This window comes from Oncorhynchus clarkii, chromosome 11, assembly GCF_045791955.1.
Source record: "Oncorhynchus clarkii lewisi isolate Uvic-CL-2024 chromosome 11, UVic_Ocla_1.0, whole genome shotgun sequence".
NCBI lineage: Eukaryota > Metazoa > Chordata > Actinopteri > Salmoniformes > Salmonidae > Oncorhynchus > Oncorhynchus clarkii.
Genome location: NC_092157.1, coordinates 24,217,896 through 24,238,320, shown reverse-complemented (window position 1 = coordinate 24,238,320; position 20,425 = coordinate 24,217,896). Strand labels below are relative to the sequence as shown.

The 20,425-nt window shown below is 42.3% G+C and overlaps 1 protein-coding gene across 1 annotated transcript in view; it reads right to left on the bottom strand.

Annotated features, from left to right (window-relative positions):
- Window positions 1–20,425, bottom strand: part of LOC139420393 (cyclic nucleotide-gated channel beta-3-like) — a 37,128-nt gene that overhangs the window by 13,730 nt on the left and 2,973 nt on the right. Inside the window, exons 4-7 of the mRNA XM_071170445.1 lie at window positions 11,578–11,738; window positions 10,990–11,301; window positions 449–657; window positions 4–54 (exon numbers count right to left, since the gene is read on the bottom strand). Coding sequence (XP_071026546.1) covers window positions 4–54; window positions 449–657; window positions 10,990–11,301; window positions 11,578–11,738 — 733 coding nt within the window. The remainder of the gene's footprint in view (window positions 1–3; window positions 55–448; window positions 658–10,989; window positions 11,302–11,577; window positions 11,739–20,425) is intronic.

The following is a 20,425-nucleotide window of genomic DNA, read 5'->3' as shown; positions in this document are numbered from 1 at the left end:
CACGTTAAACCTTGAAATCTCTCGATAATGTAGCTTCGTCACAGTCCGGTCTTTCTGAAATATAACATGAAGTCTTATCTACCTGCATGTTTCTCTACATTACGGTGGAATTGTTGCCTAATAATAGAATAGATGTTAGAAGTACATAAAAAGCATATGCATGCGCACTTGCACATACACAAACTTGTGTGTGTGAACACAGACGCAGAAACACACCAGCGGATGCTGCTGATTGGAGAATGGCTCATAAAAATGACTGGAATGGAATAAATTGAATGGTATAAAAAAACATGGTTTTCATGAGTTTGATACCATTCCATCGTACTGCATTCCAGCCATTTTTATGAGCCGTTCTCTCCTCAGCGGCCTCCACTCTCTCTCACACACACACACACACACACGCAATATCAAGACCTTCATCTCTCTAGTGATATTTAGAATGACTTACAATAATGTCTCCTCCTTTCACAAACTGCAGTCGGGGTTGCCAGAGGACGATATCTATGACATTGACACTGTCTGCAAGAATGTCAGCAAATATCCAGAAAGGAACGGACACTGGAGTGTGGATGGGAAAGACCAAACGAACTGGTGTAAACCAAGCGTTGTAGTTGAATGCCAAACTTACAAGTGTTATCCAAGCAATATACTTGCGATCTAGAGAAGGAGAGAGAAAAACAGATACAGAGAAAGAAAATGAATGAACAAATGTTAAAGAAGCCAAAATGCACTGTGTAGTCCATACCTCCTCCTGTAGTGTAGTGTGTAGCTGTAGTGTAGTGTGTAGCTGTAGCATAGTGTGCAACTATAGTGTACTACTGTAGTGTTGTGTGTAGCTGTAGTGTAGTGTGTAACTGTAGTGTAGTGTGTAGCTGTAGTGCAGTGTGTAGCTGTAGTGCAGTGTGTAGCTGTAGTGCAGTGTGTAGCTGTAGTGTAGTGTGTAGCTGTAGTGTATTGTGCAGCTTTAGCGTGTAGCTGCAGTGCACAGCTGTAGTGTTTTGTAGTGTGTAGCTGTAGTCTGTAACTGCAGTGTAGTGTGTAGCTGTAGTGTAAGTGTAGTGTGTAAGCGTAGTGTGTAACTTTAGTGTAACGTGTAGGTGTAATGTGTAGCTGTAGTGTGTAACTGTAGTGCAGTGTGTAGCTGTAGTGTGTAAGTGCTGTGTGTAACTGTAGTGTAGTGTTAATGTAGTGTGTAGCTGTAGTGCAGTGTGTAACTGTAGTGTGTAAGTGTAGTGTGTAACTTCAGTGTAGCGTGTAGGTGTAATGTGTCGCTGTAGTGTAACTGTAGTGCAGTGTGTAGCTGTAGTGTAGTGTATAGCTGTAGTGTAGTGTGTAGCTGCGGTGAAGTGTGTAGCTGTAGTGTAGTGTGTAGCTGTAGTGTATTGTGTAACTGTAGTGTAGTGTGTAGCTGTAGTGCAGTGTGTAGCTGTAGTGCAGTGTGTAGCTGTAGTGCAGTGTGTAGCTGTAGTGTAGTGTGTAGCTGTAGTGTATTGTGCAGCTTTAGCGTGTAGCTGCAGTGCACAGCTGTAGTGTTTTGTAGTGTGTAGCTGTAACGTGCAGCTGTAGTGTGTAGTATGTAGCTGTAGTCTGTAACTGCAGTGTAGTGTGTAGCTGTAGTGTGTAACATTAGTGTAGTGTAAGTGTAGTGTGTAAGCGTAGTGTGTAACTTTAGTGTAGCGTGTAGGTGTAATGTGTAGCTGTAGTGTGTAACTGTAGTGCAGTGTGTAAGTGCTGTGTGTAACTGTAGTGTAGTGTTAATGTAGTGTGTATCTGTAGTGCAGTGTGTAACTGTAGTGTGTAAGTGTAGTGTGTAACTTCAGTGTAGCGTGTAGGTGTAATGTGTCGCTGTAGTGTAACTGTAGTGCAGTGTGTAGCTGTAGTGTAGTGTGTAGCTGCGGTGAAGTGTGTAGCTGTAGTGTGTAACTGTAGTGGGTAGCTGTAGTGTAGTGTGTAGCTGTAGTGCAGTGTAGTGTGTAGCTGTAGTGTGAGTCTGTAGTGTAGTGTGTAGCTGTTGTGTAGTGTGTAGCTGTTGTGTAGTGTGCAGCTGTTGTGTGTAGCTGTAGTGTGTAGCTGTAGTGTAATGTGTAGCTTTAGTGCAGTGTGCAACTGTAGTGTGTAACTTTAGCTGTAGTGTGTAACTGTAGTGTTGTGTGTAGCTGTTGTGTAGTGTGCAGCTGTAGTGTGCAGCTGTTGTGCGCAGCTGTTGTGTTGTGTTGTGTGTAGCTGTAGTGTAGTGTGTTGCTGTAGTGTAGTGTGTAGCTTTAGTTTAGTGTGCAACTGTAGTGTGTAACTTTAGCTGTAGTATGTAGCTGTAGTGTAGTGTGTAGCTGAGCGTGTAACTGTAGTGAAGTGTGTAACTGTAGTGTGTAACTGTGGTGTAGTGTGTAGCTGTAGTATAGTGTTCATCTGTAGCTGTAGTGTAGTGTTCAGCTGTAGTGTGGTGTTCAGCTGTAGCGTGTAACTTTAGCTGTAGTGTGTAACTTTAGCTGTAGTGTGTAGCTGTAGTGTAGTGTGTAGCCGTAGTGTAGTGTGTAGCGGAGCGTGTAACTGTAGTGTGTAGCTGTAGTGTAGTGTTCAGCTGTAGTGTAGTATAGTGTTCAGCTGTAGTGTGTAACTGTAGCTGTAGTGTAGCTGTAGTGTATAGCTGTAGTGTGTAACTGTAGTGTAGTGTGTAGCTGTAGTGTAGTGTGCAGCTGTAGTGTAACTTTAGCTGTGGTGTGTAGCTGTAGTGTGTAGCTGTGGTGTGTAACTAGTGTGTAACTGTAGTGTAGTGTGTAACTGTGGTGTGAAGCTGTGGTGTAGTGTGTAGCTTTAGTGTACAGCTGTAGAGTTGTGTAGTGTGTAGCTGTAGTGATTAACTATAGTATGTAACTGTAGTGTAGTGTGTAACTGTAGTGTGTAACTTTAGCTGTAGTGTGTAGCTGTAGTGTGTTACTTTAGTGTGTAACTGTAGTGCAGTGTGTAACTGTAGTGAAGTGTGCAGCTGTAGTGTGTAACTGTAGTGTGGTGTGTAGCTGTAGTGAAGTGTGCAGCTGTAGTGTGTAACTGTAGTGCACTGCTGTAGTGTTGTGTAGTGTACAGCTGTAGAGTTGTGTAGTGTCTAGTTGTAGTGAAGTGTGTAGCTGTAGTGTGCAACTGTAGTGTAGTGTGTAACTGTAGTGAAGTGTGCAGCTGTAGTGCGTAACTGTAGTCTACTGCTGTAGTGTTGTGTGTAGATGTAGTGTAGTGTACAGCTGTAGAGTTGTGTAGTGTGTAGCTGTAGTGAAGTGTGTAGCTGTAGTGTGTAGCTGTAGTGAAGTGTGTAACTGTAGTGTGTAGCTGTTATGTAGTGTGTAGCTGTAGTGAAGTGTGTAACTGTAGTGTGTAGCTGTTGTGTAGTGTGTAGCTGTTGTGAGTAACTGTAGTGAAGTGTGTAGCTGTAGTGAAGTGTGTAGCTGTGTGTAGTTTGTAGCTTTAGTGTGTAAGTGTAGTGCAGTGTGTAGCTGTTGTGAAGTGTGTCGCTGTAGTGTGTAACTGTAGTGCAGTGAGTAACTAACTGTACAGTCATGGCCAAAAGTTTTGAGAATGACACTAGTATTAATTTCCACAAAGTTTGCTGCTTCAGTGTCTTTAGATATTTTTGTCAGTTGTTACTATGGAATACTGAAGTATAATTACAAGCATTTCATGAGTGTCAAAGCCTTTTATTGACAATTACATGAAGTTGATGCGAAGAGTCAATATTTGCAGTGTTGACCCTTCTTTCTCAAGACCTCGCAAACCGCCCTGGCATGCTGTCAATTAACTTCTGGGCCACATCCTGACTGATGGCCGCCCATTCTTGCATAATCAATGCTTGGAGTTTGTCAGAAATTGTGGGTTTTTGTTTGTCCACCCGCCTCTTGAGGATTGACCACAAGTTCTCAATGGGATTAAGGTCTGGGAGTTTCCTGGCCATGGACCCAAAATATCGATGTTTTGTTCCCTGAGCCTCTTAGTTATCACTTTTGCCTTATGGCAAGTTGCTCCATCATGCTGGAAAAGGCAATGTTAGTCACCAAACTGTTCCTGGATGGTTGGGAGAAGTTGCTCTCGGAGGATGTGTTGGTACCATTCTTTATTCATGGCTGTGTTCTTAGGCAAAATTGTGAGTGAGCCCACTGCCTTGGCTGAGAAGCAACCCCACACATGAATGGTCTCAGTGTCACGACTTCTACCGAAGGTAACTCCTCTCCCTGTTCAGGCGGCGCTCGGCGTCGCTGGTCTACTAGCCACTACCGATCCCTTTTTCTTTTTCTGGTTGTTTTGTCTGTGTTCCTTTTCACACCTGGTTTTCAATTGATTTGATTTCTGTGGGTATATAGGGCACCTGTTACCTGTCGTAATTCATGCAGGATTAGACTTGTGTGTATTGCGCTCGATTGTATTTGATGTTTGTTGTTTTTTCGCTATTACGCACGTGTATGTAAAGTGTCGGAACTGTGTTTGTTCCTCCGTGTGTTTGCACGAGTTTCTGATTATTCGAGAGTGTAGTTTTGGGATTTTTTTCTGTGCCGTTTGTATTGGTGGACTATATTATTAAACACGCTTCTCAGACATCCCTGCTCTCCTGCGCCTGACTCCTACACCTCTCACCAAGACGCATGTTATCACAGAATCCTGCACCAATATAATTATGGAGTCAGCAGGAGCGGACGCACTTCCAGGGTCCGTGGAGGAGCGAGTTCAACACCACACGGCAGTGTTACACCGACTGGGGACCGCCATGGGTCAGTTGATGGCGACGATGGAGAGATGGGAGAGAGGTGGCCTTCCCACACCGTTATCAGCTACACCCCAACCAGTACCACTACCCTCTCCTTCATTGCCTGAGCACAGTGGAATTCGACTCGCCCTCCCGAGGTAGTATGATGGGACGGCGGCCGGGTGCCAGGGCTTCTTACTCCAGATGGACCTATACCTGGCGACCGTTCGTCCGGCTCCTTCGGGGGGTGAGAGCGTGAACGCCCTCGTCTCCTGCCTCGCAGGTAAAGCCCTGGAGTGGGCCAACGCGGTATGGAACGATCCTGACTCGGCGAGGGACCACTACCCAGAGTTCACCCGCCGCTTTCGGGCCGTGTTTGATCACCCACCTGAGGGTCGAGCGGCGGGTGAACGGCTGTTCCATCTGAGGCAGGAGAGGAGGAGTGCTCAGGACTTTGCTCTAGAGTTCCGGACCTTGGCCGCTGGCGCGGGATGGAACGACAGGGCCTTGATCGATCACTATAGGTGTAGTTTGTGTGAGGACGTCCGTAGGGAGCTGGCCTGTAGAGACACCACCCTGTCCTTGGACCAATTGATCGACATGTCCATTCGGTTGGACAACTTGCTGGCGACCCGCGGACGTCCAGATCGGGCTCTGTCAGTTCCATCTCCCAGCTCCACCACTCCAACACCCATGGAGCTAGGAGGTGCTTCAGCGAGGGCGACCGGAGGAGGGGGCCTTTCCTGTGCCAGCTGTGGTCGCAGAGGGCACACTGCTGACCGGTGCTGGGGGGGTCCCCCCGGGAGTCGAGACACCAGGCCGAGCACTGCCCGGACACCTCAGGTGAGTCGGCACCAGGCTCACCCAGAGCCCCCTGTTGGTCACATGTATGTATGGATTGTTTTTCCTGAATTTTCCCCTCTTTCCCGGCATAAGGCGCTAGTAGATTCAGGCGCGGCAGGGAATTTTATTGACCGCGGTTTAGCGAACAGGTTAGGGATTCCCCTTGTTCAGCTGGACAAACCCTTCCCAGTGCACGCCTTAGATAGCCAACCATTAGGGTCAGGGCTAGTCAGGGAGGCCACGGCTCCACTGGGTATGGTTACGCAGGAGGGTCATGAGGAGAGAATTAGTCTCTTCCTCATTGATTCTCCTGCGTTTCCAGTGGTGTTGGGGATCCCCTGGTTGGCCCGTCACAACCCCAGGATTTCGTGGCAACAGAGGGCTCTACAGGGGTGGTCGGAAGAGTGCTCAGGCAGGTGTGTAGGAGTTTCCATCGGTGCTACAACGGTGGAGAGTCCAGACCAAGTCTCCACCGTGCACATTCCCTCAGAATATGCCGATTTGGCTATCGCCTTCTGTAAAAAGAAGGCGACCCAATTACCACCTCATCGACGAGGGGATTGTGCGATAAATCTCCTGGTAGGCGCTGCACTTCCCAGTAGTCACGTGTATCCCCTGTCACAGGAGGAGACGGTGGCTATGGAGACATACATATCGGAATCTCTGGGGCAGGGGTGTAGTGTAGCTGTAGTGTAGTGTGTAGCTGTAGTGTAGAGCTGTGTAGTATGTAGCTGTAGTGTGTAGCTGTAGTTTAGTGTGTAACTGTAGTGTCTAACTGTAGTGTAGTGTGTAGCTGTAGTGTGTATCTGTAGTGAAGTGTGTGGCTCTAGTGTGCAACTGTAGTGCAGTGTGTAACTGTAGTGTGCAACTTTAGCTGTAGTGTGTAGCTGTTGTGTATAACTTTAGCTGTAGTGTGTAACTGTAGTGTGTAACTTTAGTGTAATGTGTAACTGTAGTGTGTAACTTTAGTGTAGTGTGTAGTATGTAGCTGAAGTGTGTAACTGTAGTGTGTAACTTTAGTGCAATGTGTAGCTGTAGTGTGTAGCTTTGTAGCTTTAGTGTTACTGTAGTGTGTAGCTGTAGCGTAGTGTGTAACTGTAGTGTGTAGCGTAGTGTGTAACTGTGGTGCAGTGTGTAACTGTAGTGTGTAGCTTTAGTGTTTTACTGTAGTGTGTAGCTGTAGCTGTAGTGTGTAACTGTAGTGTGTAACTGTAGTGTAGTGTGTAGCAGTTGTGTGTAACTGTAGTGTAACTATAGTGTAGTGTGTAGCTGTAGTGTGTAGCTGCTGTGTGGTGAGTAACTGTAGTGTGTAACTGTGGTGCAGTGTTTTACTGCAGTGTGTAGCTGTAGCATAGTGTGTAGCTGTAGTGTAGTGTGCAGCTGTAGCGAAGTGTGCAGCTGTAGTGTAGTGTGTATCTGAGATGTAGTGTGTAGCTCTAATGTAGTGTGTAGCTCTAATGTAGTGTGTAGCTGAGATGTAGTATGTGGCTGTAGTGTAGTGTGTAGCTGTAGTGTAGTGTGTATCTGAGATGTAGTATGTGGCTGTAGTGTAGTGTGTAGCTGTCGTGTAGCTGTAGTTAAGTGTGCAGCTGTAGAGTTGTGTGGTATGTAGCTGTAGTGTGTAGTTGTAGTGTAGTGTGCAGCTGTAGAGTTGTGTGGTATGTAGCTGTAGTGTGTAGCTGTAGTGTAGTGTGTTGCTGTAGTGTACAGCTGTAGTGTACAGCTGTAGTCAGATTACATTACTGAGTTTGGGTAATCCAAAAGCTACATTACTGATTACAATTTCTGTAACGGATTACATATAGAAAGTAACCTACCCAAACCTGAGTGTAGTGTGTAGCTGTAGTGTAGTGTGTAACTGTAGTGTAGTGTAGTCTACAGCTGTAGTGTAGTGTGCAGCTGTAGTGTAGTGTGCAGCTGTAGTGTAGTGTGCAGCTGTAGCTGTAGTGTGTAGCTAACTGTTACGGATACAAGTATCCTGTGTGTGTATCCTGTGTGTGTGTGTGTTTCTTTTCTCTCCTTCTCCCCTCACAGGTGAAAATCATCACTCCCCAATCAGTCACCAATCCAATCAACAATCAGAAGACACACCTCCTCCTGTTTCCTACCCTATCACAGTTCCTTTCCCTTGGTTTAAAAACCCCATCAGTTGTTTGCTCTAGAGCGCAATCTCTCTGTAAATGCCATGTCTGTAGGTCTCTGTGTTTCACTCTCTCTTTGTGTATTAACCTCTCTTTTGTTTGAGCACCTCCATAGCACTTTGTCATCACCTGTGAGTATTGTTTTTGGTTATGGTGTTTGTTTGCTGGTGGGAAAAGGGGAAACCAAGACAAGTCACCCATGGGCATACACTACCCGTAGGTAGACTTTGTTAAATACACTAGTTAGAACTGGGCGGACCACCCACTGTATTTTTGGTTAGTTAGTTAGCTGTTGTTAAAGTAGGCTAGTCTAGCTTAGGGGTGTTTTTGCATACTTATTGTTTCTTTCCTTGGGTCCAGCTCAGCCCCTTTTCCTGCTCCCCCCATTACCGTGTGTTTTACAATAAACCCTGAGTTTGACGGTAGATTTCAGTTGTCGTGGTTATTTCGTTCACACTTTGTCACTATTAGAATTGCATGAGTTATGTTACGGGTCTCATTACCACCCCCCCCCCCTAGGCTGTCGGGCCAAAAGGGATTCGTAACACTAACCTTACAGAAAAAACACATTCATTTCTGTGATAACATGTGAAAACATGAAACTACACATGGGAAAACAATCTCGTTAAATAAATGTGACTCCATGGGGATGCAAAATTTCAACAAAGGGAGAGTTTGATTTCCACATTGAAAGGCTTTCACATGTAAATGTTTTTCCCATGTGACACTGCAAATGTTACATCTGAATCTGCAATGGTGAAAAGGTGATGCTAACATGTGAACTCTACAGTGCATTCGACCCCATCACTTTTTTCAAATGTTGTTACGTTACAGCCTTGTTCTAAAATTGATTCAATTGTTTTCCTCATTAATCTACACACAATACCCCATAATGACAAAGCGAAAACAGGTTTTTTGAAATGTTTGCAAATATTTAGAATAAACTGAAATACCTTATTTACATAAGTATTCAGACCCTTTGCTATGAGACCCTTTGCCACTGATCATCCTTGAGATGTTCCTACAACTTGATTGGAGTCCACCTGTGGTAAATTCACTTGATTGGACATGATTTGGAAAGGCACACACCTGTCTATATAAGGTCCCACAGTTGACAGTGCATGTCAGAGCAAAAATCAAGCCATGAGGTTGAAGGAATTGTCCGTAGAGCTCCGGGACAAGATTGTGTCGAGGCACAGATCTGGGGAAGGGTACCAAAACATTTCTGCAGCATTGAAGGTCCATAAGAACAGTGCCCTCTCTCATTCTTAAAGGGAAGAGGTTTGGAACCACCGAGACTCTTCCTAGAGCTGGCTCCTGGCCAAACTGAGCAATCGATGAAGAAGGGCCTTTGTCAGGGAGGTGACCAAGAACCCGATGGTCACTCTGACAGAGCTTGGAAGAACGTTTCAGAAAGACAACCATCTCTACAGCACTCCACCAATCAGGCCTTTATTGTAGGGTTGCCAGACGGAAGCCACTCATTAATTTATGGCTGCAATCCCGTTAACGGGATCGATATGACAACAGCCAGTGAAAGTGCAGAGCGCCAAATTCAAAACAACAAATCTCATAATTCAAATTCCTCAAACATGTATCTTATACCGTTTTAAAGATAATCTTGTTGTTAATCCCACCACAGTGTCCGATTTCAAATAGGCTTTACAGCGAAAGCACCACAAACGATTATGTTAGGTCACCACCAAGCCACAGAAAAACACAGCCATTTTTCCAGCCAAAGAGAGGAGTCACAAAAAGCACAGAGAGAAAATTAATCACTAACCTTTGATGTTCATCAGATGACACTCATAGGACTTCATGTTACACAATACATGTATGTTTTGTTTGATAAAGTTTATATTTATATAAAAAAAATCTGACTTTACATTGGTGCGTTACGTTCACTAGTTCCAAAAACATCCGGTGATATTGCAGAGAGCCACATCATTACAGAAATACTCATAAATGTTGATAAATTCAAGTGTTAGACATGGAAATATAGATATACCTCTCCTTAATGCAACCGCAGTGTCAGATTTAAAAAAAACTTTACGGCGCTCAGAAAACAAACACAATTTTCCGCCATGTTGGAGTCAACAGAAATCAGAAATTACACTATAAATATTCCCTTACCTTTGATGATCTTCATCAGAATGCACTCCCAGGAATCGCAGTTCCACAATAAATGCTTGATTTGTTCAATAATGACCATTATTTATGTCCAAGTAGCTACTTTTGTTAGGGCTTAGGTATACAAACGCTTGTGCAGGTCCCCCATAACTTCGGACAAAAACTTCAAAAGGTTATATTACAGGCCTTAGAAACATTTCAAACTAAGTATAGAATCAATCTTCAGGATGATTTTATCATAAATCTTAAAGTTCCAAACAGAGAATTCCTTTGTGTGTAGAGGAGCAATGGAACGCAGGTCGATATCATGTGGAATGCGCATGACCAGGAAATGGCTCTGCCAGTGACCTGACTCATTCAGCTCTTATTCAGGCCCACAACACAGTAGAAGCCTAATTCAAGTTTCTAAAGATGGTTGACATCTAGTGGAAGCCCTAGGAAGTGCAACGTCATCCATATCCCACTGTGAATTCAATAGGGCCTGGGTTGAAAATCGACCAACCTCAGATTTCTCACTTCCTGTTTGGATTTCTTCTCAGGTTTTTGCCTGCCATATGAGTTCTGTTATACTCACAGACATCATTCAAACAGTTTTAGAAACTTCAGAGTGTTTTCTATCCAATACTAATAATATGCATATATTAGCAACTGGGAATGAGGAGAAGGCCATTTACTCTGGGCACCTCTGGACACCTTTCATCCAAGCTACTCAATACTGCCTCTACAGCCATAAGAAGTTAAAAGGCAGATGAGCATCCGCTTGGAGTTTGCCAAAAGGCACTAAAGGACTCTCAGACCATGAGAAACAATATTAAACTCTTTGGCCTGAATGCCAAGTGTCACGTCTGGAGGAAACCAGGCACGTAACAAAATGTGTAAAAAGTCAAGGGGTCTGAATACCTTGTGAATGCACTGTAACTGTATTATGAAGCTGTTCATTTTTTGTCATTTAGCAAATGCACTTATCCAGAGCAATTAGGGATAATTGCCTTGATCAAAGGCATATCGAAAGATTTTTCACCTAGTCGGCTCGAAGATTCAAACCAGCAGCCTTTCGGTTACTGGCCCAGCACTCTTCACCGCTAGCTGCCTACCTAGTGTGTAGCTGTAGTGTAGTGTGTAGGTGTACTTTAGTATGTAACTGAGCACTACCTGTGAATGGATCTATGGTGTTACCAAGCACTGAGTCCATGGCGTCTTCAACTGGTTGGAGCGTAGTGTCAATGAAGGAAAAGCTGATCATGGGACAAATGGATGCATCTCTAGCTGCCTGCTCCTCCTCCTGTTTCTTCAGCCGCTCTGCCTCCTTCTTCTCCGCATCTGCCTTTGCTTTCTCCTCCTTTTTCTTTGCCATCTCTACTGCCTTTATCGCATCTGCTTCTGCTTTTTTTATTGCATCCTCCTCTGCTTTTATCCTCTCTGCCTCCTTCTTCCTCAGGTAGTCTGATTTCCTCAAGACCGGGGCTGTAGAAAACAGGCAGAAACCATTATGAATGAGTGGTATGGAATAGCAGAGGAGTTTATAATTATATAGTCTAACATTTGGGCTTCATCATTGAGAATATCAGGCCTTCTAAATTTTAACATGGTCGATATGTATTGAAGTACAATATATATACAGTATGATACATATACTGTTCCTTATTAGACAACTCTAACTAATCAAAAACGAAAGTGATTGATTGATTGACTGACTGACTGATTGACACAACAACATCTGTTTACAGTAGGTCCACTTACTGATAGGGGGGCTGATTTCAGGTGTGGTAGCATAGGGGTCAATGGCTCTCTCTTTGTAGGTATTTGTCCGGTCTCTTAGCCGTTTGACAACTTCCCGGAGTGTGTCATCTGCATACCTGCTGTACACAACCGGTGGAGGAGGAGGAGGGGGCTGCTCTTCACTGCATCAAGAGACAAGAGGACAAATTGTTTAACAGGGTTCTAATTAATTCAAATAGAATTAAAGAACATGATTTGTTTTCAAATAAAAGGAGGATGAATGTTATGGCATGTTCCTTAAATAGATATTGCATGTAAGGGCAGTCCGGACCAGGTGCTGAGATCTTTTTTTGCGGGCTACTGATTACATCAGTACAGTGGTGACCGGTCAAAAATTGAAAATATATATTTTTTGTTGCCTGTTCTACATGTTATTTTTGCATTAATAAGTGTCACATATCAGTTTGCAAACAATGTAAAAAAATCTATATATATTGACTTAAATGAGTTACATTAGAAGTGCAATCCAAGAAGGCATCAAATCCAAGAATCCATTATATACGTACACACACACACATCTTAAAAAATATATATATTTTCCTTTATTACTTTCTAAACCTACCACCCCTCCCCTAATTGGAGTAAACAAGTGAACAACATTTCCTAGGCTTCTACTTCCAGCTTATACATTCTATATACATTTTACAGGCACAGTCTTTTATACAATAGTTCTATTTTGTTTGTTTTTACTCCTGTCCTTTATCTAACCTCAACCTCTCCCATCTACAGTATTTCTTTCACAAAAGTTCTGAACCTATATATGTTTTACGGACACAGTATGTTTTACATGAGTTATCTTGTTGTTATTAGTTGTTATTATTCCCAACCTTCAGGTCCATTCAACCCCTCCCATCTATTTCATAACACCACCCATATTGCAAAGTTAGCTCCAGGTAAAAGTTGTACTGTACACATGGACAGTACCAAAACAAGTACCACAGCAAAATCTGCAGAGCTGAGAAGGTTGTATCCCTCATATAAAAAATTATTTTGGTTGCAAGAATTATCACCATTTTCTTTAACCAATTATGGTGTTTAATGCAGGGCCGACAGACAGATTCCCTACTTTTTCCCCTTCCACTTTCCTCTTCCATTTTTTGCAGTAATGCTGCAATTAGTTGGTTGTAATTTTGGGTAGAGCACACATTTCCATATTTTTGTTAGCTGCATTTGTGACATAAATCAATCAGTCTTACAGTATTTATGATATAATTTACAAAGATTATACTTAATATCTATTAGTATGTTTGAGTTTAACCACAATATTTGTTGCATTATTTTTCAGTTTTTTTCTGGTAAATTAAATTGAAATTGCAACCGACTTTCTATGGCTTGTTTTAAAAACAGTGATATTTGGGCGATTATTTCCTTTTCAAATATCTGAAAGTGAGAGGTTGTAATCTGAATAAAGGGAAAAAGGCCATTCTTGTACATGGGGTGAGACATTCTTATTAATTTGCTAGAGAACCCGTTTGGATTGAAGTATAACTTTTGTATGACTGAACGCTTTAGTGAGAGGTCTAAAGCATTAATATTTAATAATGTCTGCCCTGCGAATTCATATTCATTGTATAAATAGGCCCGTTTAATTTTGTCTGGCTTGCCGTTCCAAATAAAATGTTATATTTTTTCTCATATAATTTAAATAACTGTTCACTAGATGTAGACAAGACCATGAGCAAATAGGTAAACTGGGATATGACTAAAGAGTTAATCAGGGTGATTTTTCCACAAATACACTGGTATTTTCCTTTTGATGGTTGCAAGATCTTACCTATTTTTGCTAAGAAATAAATGAGATCATTTATTTATTTTGGGATATCTATACCGAGCATGTCCACATCACCATTAGACCATTTTATTGGGAAACTATACTGTAATGTAAAAGTTGTATTTGTTTGCGATCCAATACGTAATCCAGAGAGGTTAGAATAAGTATCTAGATCCTCTATGAGGCTGTGTAAGGATCCAAGTGGTTTTAAAAGAAAACATGTATCATCAGCGTACAATGACACCTTTTGTTTTTAAACCCTGGATTTCTAACCCCTTGATATTATTGTTGGATCTGAGTTTAATAGCTAACATTTTGATGGCAATAATAATATGTCGATAGTGGACAACCTTGTTTTACATATATATATATATATGTATATATGTATATGTATATACACACTACCATTCAAAAGTTTGGGGTCACTTAGAAATGCCCTTGATTTTGAAAAAAAAGCACATTTGTCTATTAAAATAACAAAGTTGATCAGAAATACAGTGTAGACATTGTTAATGTTGTAAACGACTATAGTAGCTGGAAATGACTAATTTTTATGCAAAAAAATCTACATAGGTATACAGAAGCCCATTATCAGCAACCATCACTCCTGTGTTACAATGGCACGTTGTGTTAGCTAATCCAAGTTTATCATTTTAAAAGGCTAATTGATCATTAGAAAACCCTTTTGCAATTATGTTAGCACATCTGAAAACTGTTGTTTTGATTAAAGAAGCAATAAAACTGGCCTTCTTTAGACTAGTTGAGTATCTGGAGCATCAGCATTTGTGGGTTCGATTACAGGCTCAAAATCGTCAGTCTATTCTTGTTCTGAGAAATGAAGGCTATTCCATGTGAGAAATTGCCAAGAAACTGAAGATCTCATACGACACTGTGTACAACTCCCTTCACAGAACAGCGCAAATTGGCTCTAAACAGAATGGAAAGAGGAGTGGGAGGCCCCGGTGCCAAACTGAGCAAGAGGACAAGTACATTAGAGTGTCTAGTTTGAGAAACAGACGCCTCACAAGTCCTCAACTGGCAGCTTCATTAAATGGTACCCGCAAAACACCAGTCTCAACATCAACAGTGAAGAGGCGACTCCGGGATGCTGGCCTTCTAGGCAGAGTTCCTCTGTCCAGTGTCTGTCCTTTTGCCCATTTTAATATTTTATTTTATTGGCCAGTCAGATATGACCTTTTCTTTGCAACTCTGCCTAGAAGGCCAGCATCCCGGAGTCACTGACAATTCTAAGTGACCCCAAACATTTGAACGGTAGTGTATATATACAGTGGCTTGCGAAAGTATTCATTCCTTGGCATTTTTCCTATTTTGTTGCCTTACAACCTGGAATTAAAATGGATTTTGGGGAGTTTGTATCATTTGATTTACACAACATGCCTACCACTTTGAAGTTGCAAAATATTTTTTGGTGTGAAACAAACAAGAAATAAGACAATAGAACTGAAAACTTGAGCATGCATAACTATTCACCCCCCTATTCACCCCCAGTATCCTCTGAACAGTTTATGTTGAGATGTGTCTGTTACTTGAACTCTGTGAAACATTTATTTGGGACTCTAATGAATTTATCTTCTGCAGCAGAGGTAACTCTGGGTCTTTCTTTCCTGTGGTGGTCCTCATGAGAGCCAGTTTCATCATAGCGCTTGATGGTTTTTGTGACTGCACTTGAAGAAACTTTAAAAGTTCTTGGCATTTTCCTGATTGACTGACCTTCATGTTTTAAAGTAATAATGGACTGTCGTTTCTCTTTGCTTATTTCAGCTGTTCTTGCCATAATATTCACTTGTACTTTAACCAAATAGGGCTATCCTCTGTATACCACCCATTCCTAGCCACAACATAATTGATTGGCTCAGACGCATTAAGAAGGAAAGAAATTCCACAAATTAACTATGAACAAGGCACACCTGTTAATTGAAATGCATTCCAGGTGACTACCTCATGAAGCTTGTTGAGAGAATACCAAGAGTGTGAAAAGCTAGATGGTGCCGACAGAGATGGTTGCCTCACTTCAGGTCCTTAGGAAACTATGCCGTTTTTCCATATTATTTCTTACATTGTTAGCCCAGAAAATCTCACGTGTCATTACATACAGCCGAGAAGAACTACTGGATACAAAAGCGATGTCATTTGACCAACATTATGACCAGGAATACGACTTTCCCGAAGCAGATACTTTGCTTGGACCTCCACCATGGACATGGGATCTTATCCCAGAGGCCGACCCAAAACAACGCTGTCGCCGCAGGAGAGGCAGACTGAGCGGCCTACTGGTCAGACTTAGAAGGCGAGCACACCATCCACCGCTTCCGAGCATATTACTCGCCAATGTCCAATCTCTAGACAACAAGGTGGACGAAATTAGGGCACGAGTTGCCTTCCAGAGGGACATCAGAGATTGTAACATTCTCTGTTTCACAGAAACATGGCTCACTTGGGACATGTTGTCAGAGTCGGTTCAGCCACCCGGTTTCTTCACGCATTGCGCCGACAGAAACAACCACTCTCTGGTAAGAAGAAGGGCAGGGGTGTATGCCTTATGATTAGCGACTCATGGTGTAATCATAACAACATACAGGAACTCAAGTCCTATTGTTCACCTGACCCCAGAATTCCTTACAATCAAATGCCGACTGCATTGTATACCAAAATAATTCTCTTCGATTATAGCCAGAGCCGTGTATACCCCCCCCCCCCCCCCCCCCCCCCCCCCCAAACAGATACCTTGACGGCCCTGAAAGTACTTCCCTGGACTATATTTAAATTGGAAACATATACCCTGAGGCTGCATTTATTGTAGCTGGGGATTTTAACAAACCTAATCTGAGAACAAGGCTTCCTAAATTCTATCTACATATCGAATGCGTGACAAGTTGGTAGCATTCTGGACCATTACTACTCTAACTCTAACTCGACCCTGCCCTGTGCAACTGGGTCCTGGGCTTTCGACCCCGCCTCCAACTCAATCATCAAGTTTGCAGATGACACCACAGTGGTAGGCTTGATTACCAACAACGACGAGACGGCCTACAAGAAGGAGGTGAGGGCCTTCGGAGTGTGGTGTCAGGAGAATAACCTCTCACTAAACAGCAACAAAACAAAGGAGATGATCGTGGACTTCAGGAAACTGCAGAGGGAGCGTCCCCCCATCCACATCGACGGGACAGTAGTGGAGAAGGTGGAAAGTTTTAAGTTCCTCGGCGTACACATCACGGACAAACTGAAATGGTCCACCCACACAGACAGCAAGAAATTTGTCTTGTCACCTAAAACCCTCACACATTTTACAGATGTCGGGCTGTATCACCGTCTGGTATGGCAACTGCTCTGCCCAGACCCGCAAGGCTCTCCAGAGGTTAGTGCGGTCTGCACAACGCATCCCCGGGGGCAAACTACCTTCCCTCCAGGACACCTACAGCACCCGATGTCACAGGAAGGCCAAAAAGATAATCAAGGACAACAAACAGCCTGTTCACTCCGTTATCATCCAGAAGGCGAGGTCAGTACAGGTGCATCAAAGCTGGTACCGAGAGACTGAAAACAGCTCTCAAGGCCATCAGACAGTTAAACAGCCATCACTAACAGAGTGGCCGCTGCTAACATAGAGACTCATATATCTGGCCACTTTAATAGATTTAATAAATGGATTTAATATAGGTATCACTAGTCACTTTAAATAATGCCACTTTAATAATGTCTACATATCCTACATTACTCATCCCATATGTATAAACTGTATTCTATACCATCTACTGCATCTTGCCTATGCCGAACAGCCATCAATCATCCATATACAGTTGAAGTCAGAAGTTTACATACAGCTTAGCCAAATACATTTAAACTCAGTTTTTCACAATTTCTGACATTTAATCCTAGTAAAAATTCCCTGTCTTAGGTCAGTTAGGATCACCACTTTATTTGAAGAATGAACAGTTCTATTTTTGTTACATAAAGTATGATCTTTGTCCCCATGTGCAGTTGCAAACCGTAGTCTGGCTTTTTTATGACGGTTTTGGAGCAGTGGCTTCTTCCTTGCTGAGCGGCCTTTCAGGTTATGTTGATATAGGATTCGTTTTACTGTGGATATAGAGATACTTTTGTACCTGTTTCCTCCAGCATCTTCACAAGGTCCTTTGCTGTTGTTCTGGGATTGATTTGCACTTTTCGCACCAAAGTACGTTCATCTCTAGGAGACAGAACGCGTCTCCTTCCTGAAAGGTATGACGGCTGCGTGGTCCCATGGTGTTTATGCTTGCGTACTATTGTTTGTACAGATGAACGTGGTACTATCAGGCGATTGGAAATTGCTCCCAAGGATGAACCAGTCATGTGGAGGTCTACAATTTTTTGGCTGATTTATTTTTTAGATTTCCCCATGATGTTAAGCAAAGAGGCACTGAGTTTGAAGGTTGGCCTTGAAATACATCCACAGGTACACCTCCAATTGACTCAAATTATGTCAATTCGCCAATCAGAAGCTTCTATAGCCATGACGTCATTTTCCCAAGCTGTTTAAAGGCACAGTCAACTTAGTGTATGTAAACTTCTGACCCACTGGAATTGTGACACAGTGAATTATAAGTGAAATAATCTGTCTGTAAACAATAATCTGTCTGTAAACAAAAATTACTTGTATCATGCACAACGTAGATGTCCTAACTGACTTGCAAAATCTATAGTTTGTTAGTAAGACATTTGTGGAGTGGTTGAAAAACAAGTTTTAATGACTCCAACCTAAGTGTATGTAAACTTTTGACTTCAACTGTATTTATATGTACATATTCTTATTAATTTAGATGTGTGTGTATAAGGTAGTTGTTGTGGATTTGTTTGATTACTTGTTAGATACTACTGCACTGTCGGAACTAGAAGCACAAGCATTTCGCTACACTCGCATTAACATCTGCTAACCACGTGTATGTGACCAATAAAATGTGATTTGATTTGCTTTGAGCTGTCATCCAGACAAAGGGTAGATACTTTGAAGAATCTCAAATATAAAATATATATGTTTAACACTTTTTTGGTTACTACATGATTCCATATGTTTTATTTAATAGTTTTGATGTCTTCACTATTATTCTACAATGTAGAAAATAGTAAAAATAAAGAAGAACCCTGGAATGAGTCGGTGTGCCCAAACTTTTGACTGGTATAGAATATATGATTTGTTTCCTACAGAAAACTTGGGGGGCCAAATAAAACCACCCCTGGGCCAAATTAAGTCGGAAACCTGGCCCGACAGTATGGTATTAGATAGGGCCTAGATTTGATCCTGGGTGTACAGAGCTGCATTCGCTAAATTCACAGAACTCCTCGCAATCATTATGGTTGTGTTTACAAAGTCTGCCCAATTCTGATCTTTTGCAGCTAATTGGTCTTTTGACCAATCAGATCGCCAATAATTCGGCAAAAGATCAGAATTGAGCTGCCTGTGTAAACGCAGTGGGACCACCATGTCTGTGTTGTCCATGGGGACCTATTGAGTCATACTCAGCACAGCAGCATACCACCCACCTGCCATCTTAGTACTAGGAACAAAGATAATCGCCGTCTCAGATAATCGCCGTCTCTCTCTCTCGTGCTCTCTCCAGGCGCACTGGAGGTAATCCTGGTGCTAGTGATTAGTTGGTTACAAAGTAATTGCCAGGTGTGCCAGGAAACTAAGAATACTTTCCATCTGTACTGTATATCCCTAATATATTCTGAGAAGATGCTGTATTTGCACTGGACTGGTATTCACATTTTCTGTCCCTTTTTAATTTACTTGCAGTGGGCTAAATCAGGTTCACACATCATATTTATTCTACTTTGAAACAAAAGTATACACATCACATACATGGTTGTACCATGTCAGATATAGAATTGTAATGTATTCAATGTTGAGTTTGCATCCCAATATTACACTTTTATATACATCACAGAAGACTGAAAAATAACAAAACCGTTTGACATAGAAACAGCTGATTTTCAGCATATTCTTCGAAATACTGTTTATTAATTATGAAAATTATTATTGACATTTCACCTATGAGGCCACTAGAGGGCACTTTGGTCAGTCAAATCAAATCAAATAAATAATTCCATTGCAGGAATGGTTCTCGTTTCTCTGCACTGTACCTAAAGATATTTCCCACTAGCATCTTATAAGAATTCTATACCAGATGAAGCATTTAAGAAAACACACACACACACATTAAGAGGTATGGAGCTTACTACTCTGTATAGCCAGAAATAGAAGCAGGTGGGATTTCCGTTATGTTTTTACTTGGCTGTACCTCAACAAGGAAATCGGATTTCAGCACAAGTCACACACACTGTATGTGAAATCAGCCTTTACAGAAGCCAAATACAGAATACAAGTTCTTTCAATCAAGACCAGCGACTATTCCACTGTAAAAGTTAGCCTACTTCTTTGAAGTCAGAAATTAGCTACAGTACAGAGAGAAAGCAAAGAAAACCTTTTCAAATAAAACTTACACGTGAACTACCGCCACCCATCCCCTGACCTCCTTAAATCACAAATACCCATAATCCCATAATCTTATTCAGCTACTTTGGGAGTCACAAGCTGCAAGTCATTCTGTAGTGAGGAGGGAAAACATCAAGCCATTGCTAAGCAGCTGCCTGCAGACACAATATAGGCCTACACCGAACTAATAGTCTATTTCTAATCTTGCTTACGTTGTCCTTAGTACTGTAAACATGTAGACTATTGTCTTCCCACAAGCAACAGCCACAGCCACTGCAGTTGTGGGAAGAGACTAGTCTACATGTTACTGTGCGGTGTACGGACAACAACATGTATACGCTTTTTCTCATTTTACACATAAAATGAGGTTATTATTAACACATCTCATCACACTAGATGAACAGCCCCAGTTTGAACTCTCTCTCACTCCCCAGGTTCTCCCCTATCTCTTTAACAACTTTGTGATGTCCTACTACCCCTATTTGGCAGTTCCTGTGGGGTGTACTGGCTGAACTAATAGCCCATAGACAGTTTCACAGCCAGGT